Genomic DNA, 13,587 nt, shown 5'->3' with positions numbered 1-13,587 from the left:
ATTTTAAAATAATTTATTTGCAGTGATATTCTGGTTAGTTTAGTGTTTTTACATTGAATGACCAGAAGAGGGCAATCTCACATAACATTACCTGCAGCATGTGATTCCTCATCTCTGAACTCTGGCGTTTGAGCCATTCAACTTTTAATCAAAAGTTTCTTTTTACATAAAAAATGCGTTAAAAACATTAGAAATTTATTCCTCAGACTCTCCTTTTACAACTTGTCGCTAGTGATCGTTTCTGTCATTCTTACTGCGTTGCTTTTTGCTTTCTTCTTGTACCTAATCGTCACACAGACCACACTTATTATTGTAATCACCAGCATCACTACAAATACGGACAGAGCGGAGGCGACTGTCATGATGATTGCATGCATGTAGGTGCCTGGGAACTCGCATCTCTCTCCGTGGTACCACCAGCCAGCCCCCGCGGCACACCTGCAGAGGAAACAGAGAGTGGTGGGAGAAGTCAGACGGTTCTGTAATAAACTGGTGAGTGTCAACCATGAGAGGGACGCAAACAAATGTGTCTTACGATGTAGATTTGACCTCACAAATGTCCTAAAAGGAATAGTTCAGCGTTTTAAAAGAGCGCTCATTTTCTAGCTAAGAGTAGCTAATTTAAAGTTACCTCTAGCAGGTGGTTAGCCTAGCCTAGCATAGCATTGGCTCAATTAAAAAGTATGTCATAATCCCCATTCATGAAGTTGTCACATCGTGAAGCTAGTATACTGTCTTTATGCTAAGTGGGTAGTCTTTAGTTAAGTTAATTAATTTATTTGAATTGTCAAAAAAATGTGGAAATTCATTTTAAGTTTGAACTATTAACACTATACTTATATATTAATATATTTGATCTATATACTTAATCTATACAATAATATGTTTCATAATTACAAAAATATTCCATTATTCATATAATTCATATAAAAAACACTGAAGTGTGTGGTAGTTATTTTTGTCTAGCTCATATTAAGCATATATATCTATTTATTCCTAATATCTAAGTGCCTTCAAATAATTATTTTTAGCTAGTACTGATTGTTTGATATGGAGAGTATATATCTAGGAATACGAAAGTGTATATATATATATATATATATATATATATATATATATATATATATATATATATATATATATATATATATATATATATATATATAAGCTTCATATATTTATGTATATATATATTTATGTATATATATATTTATGTGTGTATATATATATATATATATATATATATATATATATATATATATATACATATATATATATATATATATATATATATATACATAAATATATGAAGCTTATATATATGTAATTATTTATTTATATAAACATGTAAGAACTGAACTATGAACACTATACTTCTATATTAATATACTTATTCTATATATTTAATCTATACAATAAAATGTTTCAAAATTACAAAAATATTCCATTATTCATATAATTCATATAAAAAACACTAAAGTGTGTGGTAGTTATTTTGTCTAGCTCATATTAAGCATATATATCTATTTATTCCTAATATCTAAGTGCCTTCAAATAATTATTTTTAGCTAGTACTGATTGTCTGATATGGAGAGTATATATATCTGGGAATACGAAAGTGTATATTTATAGATAATTTGATATAGTAGCAGGTTGAAACAAAAGAAAGAAGGAAAAAAGAAAAGAAAATTTAATATGTCAAGAAACACTTCAACAGAGAGACATCCCTTCTGCCTGTTATAACTTTGTATTTCTCTAGTGATTATTTGCTCATTGTATATTTAACCATCCTGTAAATTAGATAAGGGGCTATCAGAAAGAGAAACCTGTTACAAGGTTAACAGGTATCATAGGTAGCATGGGAGTGAGATTTATCCCCCATGCAACACTTCACAAGGAAATGAATCAGCATCCATCCCAAATCTTTCACATTCCTATGAGGATCACATACCTGCAAGAGGGCTCCCCTTCATACATCACACAGACGCCCTCATTCAGACACTCCACATATTGGCAGAGATCTACAGGAGATGGCGATGGTCCTTCAGTTTGGGTGGTTGGTTGGACAGTAGGAGGCAGAGGCTGTGACTCAGTCAGATGAGACACATCTGCAGGGGAGCACCAGAAAGGGTTGTGGTTAATTGAAGGTGGTGAGTTAATATATTGTTTTCCTAACAAGTGGATAGAAGAATTATGGATGTAATCATCCATCACCGCCTCATGTAATCCCATATGTAGTATGTGCTGTTTGCACGGGTAGCAGAGATGAGTTTGTAGCACTAGTTAAATAGCAATTTACATTGTAAGTCGAGATGGTTATGTTGACAAGATAAGCTTTTAGAGCAACATTATTTTTCTTATGAATTCTGCTGAGTTGATGTTTCAATCTGTTCCTTTACCCTCCATGGTGAGAAGAAAGATGGCATCTCCTCCCTTTATGAAGTCCCTGCTCTTGGCCCTGAGGTGGGTGAGATACACTGGAGTCCCAGCACCTGGCCCTCGGAAATACTTGGATCCGTCTGAATCTGTGACTTCAACACCGACCTTGCGAGGGTCATCCCAGAAAAATTGGTTGGAGCCTGTTGAAAAGGTACATTTAGGAGACCAAATAAGTGTCACACAGTTTGTGTTAGCATAAAATAAAAGCTGCGGGTTGAGATTTTTGGATGCTGAAATTGACTTCACCTGTTGCTTTCATGTTGGGGTCAGTAGTGACACTGCGCTGGTTAGACATACGCTTTTGAATGTGTGGGTGCTGATCCATGAGCATCATGGTCATCTGCTTCCATGGGCATGGCCATTTCTGCCCAGTGTCCCCGTCCCGAGCCACCAGATGAGCGTAGGCTGACAGTTCACCAGGATATCCAGCCTTCCCACTCGGGTACAGCCCCATCTGGAAGCTGTAACCCTCCTTTGACTTAAATGGAGGGCTGAAGATAGCCTTGTCTTCTGGGGTGTTGTCCATAACATTGCTGAAGTTTTTCACACGCCATACAAACTCTGGGCAGGTGGTCTCTGAGAGGTTTATGTCGTCCAAGGAGAGTCCTCCTGCTGAAGCGCCTGTGCCTGCTTTAGCTCCCTCAAAGACGACACGGAATTTCTTTTTCACGTCCAGGCTCACGTGGTGCAGCTGCCACAGCTCCTGAGGAGGTCCTGTATGATACATGAAATAAAACATGCAATTTATCGAACAGCAGATCCCAAAATGGTCATATGACTCTTAGGTTAATCCAGCATGATGAAGAAAGTAGTAGGAAATAGTCACCATCTATAGTCTGAATAAGGCGCAATGTTCCATTGGGATTAGCAGCATCATACTCTCTGACATGGATCTTCAGTGTGCCACTGGAGCCTGCACTGTTGTAGTAGAAGAACTGCAGACACTGGTATCCTCTTTTGGGGTAAAGAATCCTGCTTTCCAGCAGAGCCGTGTCCCCGGTGTTTGCCGCGCCAGTGTTGAAGTGCATGAAAAAGCCAGAGCCTGAAGACCAGAAATATCACATTATTTGCACCTTCATAGCCTGCACATTAAACCTACAAAATCTACCAGAGGGGAGATTACAATCAGTTATAAAGTGATGGTTGATAAAAAAGTTAGGCTAATGAATTTTGTATTCATTTTGGTGTTGCCCTAAACATACAGTGGAGAAAATAAATATTTGATACACTGCAGATTTTGCAAGTTTTCCCACTTATAAAGAATGGAGAAGTCTGTAATTTTTATCCTAGGTACACTTTAACTATGAGAGAAAGAACTAAACTCCTTGACGTGTTTTGAGGTAGAAGAAGGATGAGTGCAATCCCAAGAACACCATCCCAACCGTGAAACATGGGTGTGGAAACATCACGCTTTGGGGGTGCTTTTCTGAAAAGGGGACACTGTAGTGTACCGTAGTGAAGGTAAGATGAATCGGACCATGTATGGTGAGATTTTGGACGACAACCTTCTACCCTCCATAAGAGTATTGAAGATGGGTTATAGCTGGGTCTTCCAGCTAACAATGACCCAAAACACACAGCCAGGGCAACTAAGGAGTGGCTGCGTAAGAAGTATTTCACGATCTTTGAGTGGCCTAGCCAGTCTCTAGACCTGAACCCAATAGAAAACCTTTGGAGGGAGCTAAAACTCCACGTTGTCTAGCGAGAGCCCCAAAACCTAAAAGATCTGGAGAAGATCTGCATGGAGGGGTGGGCCAGAACCCCTTTTGCAGGGCGTGCAAACCTGGTCAAGAACTGCAGGAAGTGTCTGACCTCTGTAATTGTAAACAAAGGTTTCTGTACCAAGTATTAAGTTCTATTTCTTCATTTGTAGTATTTCATATCAAATACTATTTAATGCAATAAATTGCAAATTAATTATTTAAAATCCATACAGTGTGCTTCACTGGATTTTTTTTCAGATTCTTTCTCTCAGTTAAATAACGAGTCTAAAAAGTAGGCCTGTGACAATATGCTATTCACATGGTTCGATTCTTTCACGATTTTGGGGCTGCTGATTTGCTTTAAACTGCGATTCTTAGATATTTATGATTTTTACGATTTTTAGTTTGCCTTTTTTACACCAAACTATAGGAAAAAGTCGAATGGTAATGATCTACAGACTACCAGCAGTCATATTTTCCCATAGAATGCACATCACATGAGTCAGAGAGAAACATTTCACCCTCTGCAGGAGAAAAGTGGTAACTTTTTTCCAATCCAGTTTATAAAGAAAGTCTGAAATGAAGAATTTGAATTTGAAAAAAAAACCAAAACATTTTCCTGACAGAAAATCCTGATTTTAATATTGTTAAACAAAAGATCCAGATGTATCAATTTTTTTTTCTCCCACCCCTAATAAAAAGTACAGACTTCTCCATTCTTTGTTAGCGGAAAACTTGCAATAGCTGCGGTGTAATATATACTTATTTTCCCTACTGTGTCTTCTTGTATGTGTGTGTGTGTGTAATACAGACTCTTATTAGTCCGACTCGTGCAAATAATTGTGTATGCACCAAATTGGGGAAGTGAAGTATGAAATTCTCTCTCAGTGGTTTGCTGAGTATTCTTGATAAGCTGTGATGAGCGAGTGAGAGAAGATCTGGAACTAAAAGAACTGATTTGTCAGGCGTAGATAGCTGAAGCCTCATACTGGCTTTGATTATAATGTTTGTAGCACCTGGAGAGAGCATTCAGCATCCTGTGTTGCACATCTTCAACAGCATCATCCTTTGATGGACTATTTTTAATTGGGCAGAGCTTGACAAAAAGTGATGGCACATAAAAATAAAATTATGCTAATTACTGAGCTCACAACCACAATATTAAGAAGAGCAGAACTCATCCTGATTGCATACATACCACCAAAACCACCTCTTTAACTCCGCCCCTAATCCTCACCTGTGCATTGGCCAAAGTTGGAATAGTCGGTGTCTGGCCCTCCTGCAGCTTTGCTAACCCTGACCCAGTCAGCCTGGTCACCCCGACCCTGGATCATGCCGCAGATATTTGCTTCTTCGAAGTCACATGAGTCCAAGAAAGTTGAGCCCTGGGCTGGAAGATACAGTAATAAACACAGACACAAGTGAAGCACTTTGCACTGCTGTAAACTAAGGATGTTTTGCTAATCAACATTTCCATGTGACATCAGCTCAGGAGATAAAATCTGTGTGACACCAGATAACACCTTGGTGGGAATGAGGGTTTTAAAATGGGTGGTGCTCGCTGACACGGCACTTCTTGTTGATAAAGACAGATTGGGTGTTGGTTTGTTGACTCTTACTGCAGTTATAGAGGCGGTACAGCTTGAGCAGGTCGCTGTCGCTGAACTCCATCCGCTGGCCAATGACATCACTGAAAGCGGGGATCTTTGTGACGATGGTGGGCTCGGTGCCATTGCGGAAGGCATTTTTGCTGTAATGCATCATGGACTCGTAGTCATAGGGTACGCCCAAAGAGCTGGAGGTGGTGTCGTTGTAGATGTTAAAGTTGTGTTCTTTACCTGAAAGGGGACAGGAATAATGGAGAATTGAGAAACAACATTCTCATAATTTAAGTTTTTTTTTTTTTTTTTGCGTGACTCAACAAAATTACAGATTATAATCTGTAATAACCCATAAAACTGAAAGATTTCATCTTCTTAGTATTATTTATTTGTGGAGGTGCTGTGTGCAATATTAAAACTACCTTTACGAACTTTTGGTTTGTGTCTGTTTTGCACCCCCTGTGGAGTTTTTTACAACTGCAAGTAAGAGATCTCAGATGAGAAATCTGATAAAATCACTCATTACAGATTTCGCTGTGGAAAATATCAACAAATTCTGCTCCTACATCATACTTAATCCTACTTTGCCTGAAACCTACCCCGCAGCAGTGACGACAAATAATAAAAGATACCATATCAAAACTATAAATGTTGATGCTTATGATCTAAACTGGTTTAATAGGTCATAGAAAAGCACTGGAATTAATTTTAGTTAGTTTCATAAGCAGCATCATACACCTCACAGGAGCTTTAAATATATCCCTTATGTGATGATTTGATGTGTTGTAATAGAGCTAGCTTAAATTAGTTTAATCATTCAAAGATACAAAGTCTGATTTATGCTTATCTCAAAGATAATGGGAAATGACACATGCATGTCTATCACAAGCAATAAATCCAGTGCTGCTGGGCGTGCTGTTATCACCCCACATAACAACCCTCTTGCTGAAAGATGTTAGAATATGAATTTTGTCAGAGCTTGTTTAAATGTAAATACATTTATGCTCCTTGACACAGTCTCTCAATCAAGATTACTAACACACACATGCAAAAGGAAGCCATGCACTTAGCATGCTGTAAATTGATGGATTGTATGTTAAGGCATGATTGGGTTTCAGTTAATTATGGTTCAACAGTATGAAGTCCAGTACCCTCTGAGATGCGGTCCCACATGATTCTGACGTAATCATCACGGTCAGATCTAGACTGTTCATGCCAGAAACCCAGAGCATGAAGGAACTCATGTTCAATGGTGGCAATGCGGTCGCAGTTCGTCCCTATCGACAGTCTCTGCTTCCCAACTCGCCGGTTTCCCACGGAGGAGAAGCAGCTTTTGAGATAAGGAAAGCAAGGGTCAAAAAAAGGAAATCTTAATGAATTTTGGCAAGAAACAAAGAAAAATCCCCACAAAATGAAGCTCATCATAGAATTCATTAACTATAAATGTCTGAGTTCTTTGTCTTACCCGCTTCCTTTGAAGACGGAGATGTAGTTTGCCTCTCCGCTCCAAGGCTTGAAGTCGATGCAGCTCTTGAGACGGTATTGCTCAAAAGCCTTCAGTATCACACCTTTTGCATTGATCTCTATAGAAAAATGTTAAACTTATTAAAGGTGAATAAGTAAAAATTCACTTTCAAGTTTCAACACAACAAACGGAAGTTTGCATAAGGCCTCTGTTGAATTACTGAGACATGGAGAAGTTCAAAGTACAGGTAAACAAATATCTGAGTATCCAACAAGCAGTAGTGTTGTAGATTTGCTGCTTCTACTCTAAACACACAACTGTTGTTGACTTCTCACTGCCAAACTTTACCGGCAGAGTTGTAAACATGACCACATCTGAGTGAATGTCTCATACAAACAGAAAAAAACAAGCTGTCAATTTCTCAAGATATGAAGAAATAGCCTAACCAGTCACTGATAATCTCATTTTGCAAAAATGATTCAAAATATGAAATGACTCAAAGCAAATAAAGTTGATTTGTTACGTAATGTTTCCAAAGAGGTTCTCTTACCTAAGTCATCTTCCAGGACATATGGGATCATCTTTGGCCACCTGTACTCCTCCCCGATGATTGAATTGCGACCTTGTTTCTGTTGCAGTTAAAAAGTCAAACACAAAGAATGAACAACAGAAGATTTAAGGCTTTAATGTAATCCACAAAACTCAATTTTACAAACTCAAAATTATACCTCATCAAGAACAATATCTCCTTCGACGAGATTCAGCCCTGCCTCTGTTAACACAAAGACAATACATGTTTAACTGAAACTAAAAATAATCTGGAAACATGAAGAAGGAGAAGTCAACAGCCTCTTTTTTATCTTTCTTTACCTTCATTGATGTCAAAAATATCAAGGTCTCGTCCACCATCCACATCATAATCTGTGGAAAGGACATAAAGAAAAAGTAAAGAGGCTTAAAAGTGAAGCAACATACAGGTACAAATATCTGTGTTGCTCAAAGGATAAATCACATACCTAATAATCTTCCTGTGGGCTGAAGAAACAAGAATAAAAATGGATGAATTACTTATTTAAATAACAACAAATTTCCAAAAATATCTTAAAATAATCCAACTCCTCACCGAGCACAGGCTGGAACCACAGAGAATAAAAACAACATGAAGAATAAGTAAACCTGTAGGATTCACTCCCGCCATGTCCCAAAATGTCCCTTATTAACAGAACTGTGACTGTGACACAACTACTGCAACACTCAAGAAGTAGGATTGTGGCAGTAAAAACAGGGATTAAAATTAAAAAGCATGTGAACAACGGTTGATAATTGATAGAGCTGTAAAAGATGTAAGTTACACAACAACTCGAGTCCTCTCTTGTATCTGATTTGTCACGTTTGCAGATAAGCTGCAGACAGGCAGGGCGGGAAAACAGCCATGCAGGGTGCAGATTGTGTAGTTTCAACATTAAGCCAGACTCAGAGTACTGGTGTAAGACTTGGTGGTTGTTGGTTTGAATCTGTGTGGCCTTCCCTACCACAGACTATTGAAGTGGATCATTTCAAGGTGATACATCAAGCCGACACTCACTGCGCCTTTGATAGCAGAAGAACTAGGACAAAGAAGACTAAAACAAGCTCAGCTGTCATACCATGCAAACTTTCGCCGGTTTGTTGGTGTCATATAAGCATGTGTTGATTACTTATTGATATTTCTTGGCGTCTGCTTTATTATACTTATAAGACAGACTCTTGCAGAAGATGGAACTAATGGAGCAGAACTGATGCAGTTTGGTCTCTGACTACATTTATCCTGTGACTGACTTCAAGGAGACTGAAAAAGGACTAACCATCAGACATACAGAGGTTCCTCTGCTCATGTGTTGCCTGCAAAAAACCCTAAAGGTAGAAAAAGTGAGAAAAGCAGAAAGACTGTTTTTCAATTCATTTCTCGTTCCTCTGCTATTTTTTTCATTCATCATTCATTCCAGAATCATAAATTAGCTCTTCAATCCGTTTTGTAATCTTTTCTGGAGTAAAGGGGTACAAAAGAATATTAATATAGTAACATATCGCGACCTCTTATACAATATTGATATTTCAACTCTTAATATTGATTTTTTTGAAAAAATACAAATTCATATTCAAGTCAAGTTGGGAGTAAAATATGACTTCCACTGCAGTAGATGGCACTGCTCAGCTTTATGCTGCCTATAGACTCTATAATAAATAAAATCTCAAAGTATATTTGAAGTATTTTATATCTAAACTTGATGATACAGGTTTTGATGCTGCAGACATAAATTTTTTCTCTTTTTTTTGTGGTCAGTTGGTTTAAAATCAGCTTAAGCTTATTTTAATAGTGTAGTAGATGGCTAAAATCATAATCATAGTAACTTTTTTACACAATGTCAGATTTTTTGTGAGAAACATTGTTTACACCAATTAACATTCATCAGTTACACCAGCTGACCATGTATGTCATCCATTGTTTTCTTTGCAACATCAGTTAAATGTCACAGTAGTTTAAGTGACAAACCTGATCCACTTTATGTTTTCAAGTTAAGTGTATGTAATTCTGCATATGACTTTCAGCATAACAAAAACAATAAAATTGAAATTAAAATAATTAAAATAACAATTAAAAATATAAATATAATATAGTCTATATTATATCATGTATAATATAATATATAATATATATAATATTATATAGCATTTTTTTTTCAATAAAAAAAAATAATTAAAATAAACATTTGCAATTTCATTGCACTTGTTGCAATGACAAAGTTCTATTCTATTCTTTAATAGAAAATGTTTTCAATTAAATAGTTTTAACGTAACTGTTCTTTTCAGTTTTGATTTATACTGTGTTTTACATAAATACATCTCTATTTTTTTTCATGGTTAACTGTGTAGAAGAATCACGATATATGACAATATTGTGATATCGAGATACCTTGTGATAATATCATGACCCAAGTATGACCTGACCTGCCAATACTGATTTTGACTGATACCGATTTTAATTTTTTTTATTTATTTTTTATAACTGACAGCATATACCTTCAATGTTCTAATCTTATTTTATTGGAAATCATTGAACAATTCCTGTGAAATGATAAAACCTTTATATTTTTACTTAAACAACCAATAAAGTGTCCTGAGTGTTAGGTCTCAGAGCAAAAAGCAACAATGGCTGGCTGTCAGACCTTCCCGGAGGTATATAACATTAGTTTCACATGTCAGGATGATCCGATCACTGATCCCCCAAAATTAAGGAAATAGGCACAGATCCATCAGTGCATGTCTAGTATCGTGAGCTTCTTCCCAATAGTTTACCCCAGTCCGGAGTCCACTTGAAACCCCACCATGTTTGTGCACTATTACTCATCCATTTTACTACATAGAATAAAACAGTGTGACCACTTAAGCTGTCAGCCTCCATATACTCGCTTCACAATTCAACATTACTGCTGCTGAATAGGCTTCAGTTTGAAGGCATGGAACATTTCCATTGAGTTATGCCTTCTGGTTCTTCACATGCTATCTTTGAAATATTAATAGAATGTATAACTGTGGGGTTTAATTAGAAGTGAGTGTCTGTTTTTCTGTAGGAGCCTCTCCTATAATGTCTTTACTTCATTACAAGAAATTATTCTCTTTGTGTATGAAAGAATATGCAGAGTGCTTGAAACATGCTATATGTCTGTAGTCGCCCTCAGCTTGAAAACTGGATGACAGGGATTTTATACGCCACATCAACGGGGAGGTGTTGGATGCTGTTTGCTTAGAGCTCCCGTGTGGAGTTTTTATCAGTTTATGAAAGAAACTAGAATTAAATTTTATGTCTCTATTTGTCCAGAAAAAGCAAAAAGATCATCAGCCCTGATTTTTCTATTTCTATCAAGGTAATTTTGTCCAAAGATAGGATGAGGTTCATGGTGTTATTTGTTGCTTACTTTTAAGCCAAACTCCTAAGTCTGCCTTTTGGCATTAACATACTTTAAAATGTCTTCCTACCCTCCGAAATCAATATTCAAAACATTATCTGGATTCCAAGTGTGTGTAGTTCATGAGCAGCAGCATCACCGGCTGAGCTGTTGCTGATCACTCCTGCTGTGAGCGTCTCAGCACAGTAAGGCTCCGGCTTGTCCACCCTTGCATCAATAACAAGCTCACTCTTTCATTGATCTCAAGATCACAGCCTGTCTGTTTCTCTCCCTTTCCCCTGCATTCATATTTCATAATTATTCATAATTATGACCTCTTTATGTTTGTTAGAGTTGTTTTTATGTATTTCTTACCTCTCCATTCTTTCCTCTTTACCAGCAAGTCCACATCCATGCTGTTGTGGATTTCCTTAAAGTGAGTGTGTCCAGGGGGGTCCAATTTAATCCAACAGTCCATACTACATTTAATCATATACTGAGGATTTTGGGTCAGATCTGCAAATTTGTAGGTGCCAGGAGTTTTATTTGCTGTGACATAATAGTTGCTTATGATGATAATTTTTCGTATTCTAAGACCTAAATCTCAGTTTAGGAAGCTGAGTTTATAATGGTGTTTAGTGTCAAATAAAAATCAAAACCGCCATTATCAAAAAGGTTTCGATGCATTCCATGTATTTTTATTCTGGATATTGTTGAACAGCCACTTAAAGCCAGAAACTTATTTTATGAAACCAGCTACAGTCCAACTGATAGAAGCATCCACAGTGTTAAAAACTACATTATATCATCTCTGGATGGACCTGGCTCAGGGAGTTTAGAGGGTCACCAGCTAATCTGAGGATCAGTGATTGATCCACAGCTCCTCCAGTCCAGATGTGAGTGTATTATTGAACAACGGAGCCTCCATCCATGTTGTATAACTGTGTTTATTTTTTAGTACAGTGGTCTGCAGGGGTATGTTTGATACGATGGCCAAGAGCAACATGTAGACCTGACTAAAAATCTGATTGACCACCTAAGGTGCTATTCTGAAATATAATGAGCTGTTTCTTTTGTCAGAAGTGTTAGTTGTGTTGAAAACAAATATATGAGCTGTGTTGCAGGTAGCTTTATTCAAATTTTGTTGGTGCTGAATTAAGCTGAGAAAATGTGAGAATCAGATTTAGATTTCCACATTTAGCAATCATGTTCAAAGTTTCCATGCTGTGTCTGCCCAAACCTGCCTCTCATAAACAAACCTCCCTCCTCTCTCTTCATAGTGTACACATGCAATCACCACCAGATTACACGGTCAGTACAGAGATGTGACTTCACCGTTCCACTACAAACACTGAGTGTTAACGGCAAATCTATCTTCAAAGCTGTTTAAAATTATGTATTTGGTGATTATACATGTGACATACTCATCAATCCCTCCTGCCTGCCACAGGGTAGAAAAGTACAGAACTTTCCAGAGATATGATCAATGGATGATCCTGAAGCGATGGTGCCTCTGCAAATGCATTTCATAGTACGTATTTACAACTTGCTAAGCAGACTGTGTGTGTGTGTAGAGCTGTGTTTCTGCTTTTATGTCAGAATTTGGTTTGCTCTTGGTCTTAATCCTCAATGTTTCCTCTGTGCTGGTTTTTGGTGGGCTAGACCAATTAAAAAATTTGGTAATTTTGAGACTAGACAGAACTAATATCACACCCCTTCTGTAAGAGCAAAACTTCCAATAAGAATGTATCTATGCCCCTTTGAAAGCTCCTTCTCACGCTGGAAATTCCCGCGCTGTGCACACTCGAAAATTTGCCGGACAGAGACACACGGACAAGATGCCAGAAGAACTGGATCTCCTGGTGGTTGAAGTGCAGAAATACAGGCATCTGTATGACTCTTCACACAGAGATCACTGTGGCAACCAAGTGGTAAATAATTCATGGCGTGAAATTGCGGCCACTCTCAGCAGAGAAGGGAAATCGGTTAAAAAACCTGGAAAAATCTTCGGGACAGATATGCCATGTTGTAACCAAAAGCAAAGTTCTTCGTTTCGATTAGTACTCTGGTAGATGTAAGTTTGTGATACACTGCCCCCTGCAGTTTGGGGATGAACGCCAATGGACACTGCGTGTGTCAGATTTTCACGCATAACGTTCACACGGAAAGCATATGCTAACACATATGAAAGCACAGCCTTAAGGGAGCCTGTGTTTGTCAACAGAGCTGTCAATCAAACTTTACTTTTTAACATCAAAATAACTCACTTAAACTGCACTTAGTACTTAAACATGGCATGTTTATAGTCTATCTGTAAGCAACAGTGGGGTTTACAAGCTATACTGTGGCCATCCAGGAGGGGGAGCTCTAAATTTATAGTCACATGTCTGTGAGCACTTATGGCACTGAATCTACAAGTCAGTGTCAATTACAGACTACCTCAAACTGGTTTA

General features: G+C 37.6%; 1 protein-coding gene across 1 annotated transcript; it reads right to left on the bottom strand.

The window, feature by feature from the left end:
* Window positions 1–188: 188 nt before the first annotated feature.
* On the bottom strand, window positions 189–8,406 carry LOC141804524 (meprin A subunit beta-like). Its single transcript, XM_074688985.1, has 14 exons — window positions 8,332–8,406; window positions 8,225–8,243; window positions 8,079–8,129; window positions 7,937–7,980; window positions 7,759–7,837; window positions 7,209–7,326; window positions 6,895–7,073; window positions 5,762–5,980; window positions 5,380–5,532; window positions 3,266–3,481; window positions 2,686–3,153; window positions 2,400–2,579; window positions 1,952–2,108; window positions 189–438 (listed from the first exon to the last, which is right to left on the bottom strand). Exons 1-14 carry the CDS (start codon window positions 8,404–8,406, stop codon window positions 216–218), a joined length of 2,181 nt encoding a protein of 726 aa, XP_074545086.1. The 3' UTR covers window positions 189–215.
* Window positions 8,407–13,587: the final 5,181 nt, after the last annotated feature.

This window comes from Halichoeres trimaculatus, unplaced genomic scaffold (genome assembly GCF_033239565.1).
Source record: "Halichoeres trimaculatus isolate MK-OKI-2021-1 unplaced genomic scaffold, fHalTri1.1 fHalTri1_scaffold_15, whole genome shotgun sequence".
Classification (NCBI taxonomy): domain Eukaryota; kingdom Metazoa; phylum Chordata; class Actinopteri; order Labriformes; family Labridae; genus Halichoeres; species Halichoeres trimaculatus.
Note: the sequence above shows the minus strand (reverse complement) of the source record. Positions and strands in the feature narration are given on the sequence as shown.

Coding starts and splice junctions, on each gene's coding strand:
- LOC141804524 (XM_074688985.1), bottom strand. CDS start 8,406: ATGGCGGGAGTGAATCCTACAGGTTTACTTATTCTTCATGTTGTTTTT. Junction 7,074..7,208: donor TCCGTCTTCAAAGGAAGCGG/GTAAGACAAAGA, acceptor TTATCTCAAAAG/CTGCTTCTCCTCCGTGGGAA. Junction 2,580..2,685: donor CCCCAACATGAAAGCAACAG/GTGAAGTCAATT, acceptor CCTTTTCAACAG/GCTCCAACCAATTTTTCTGG.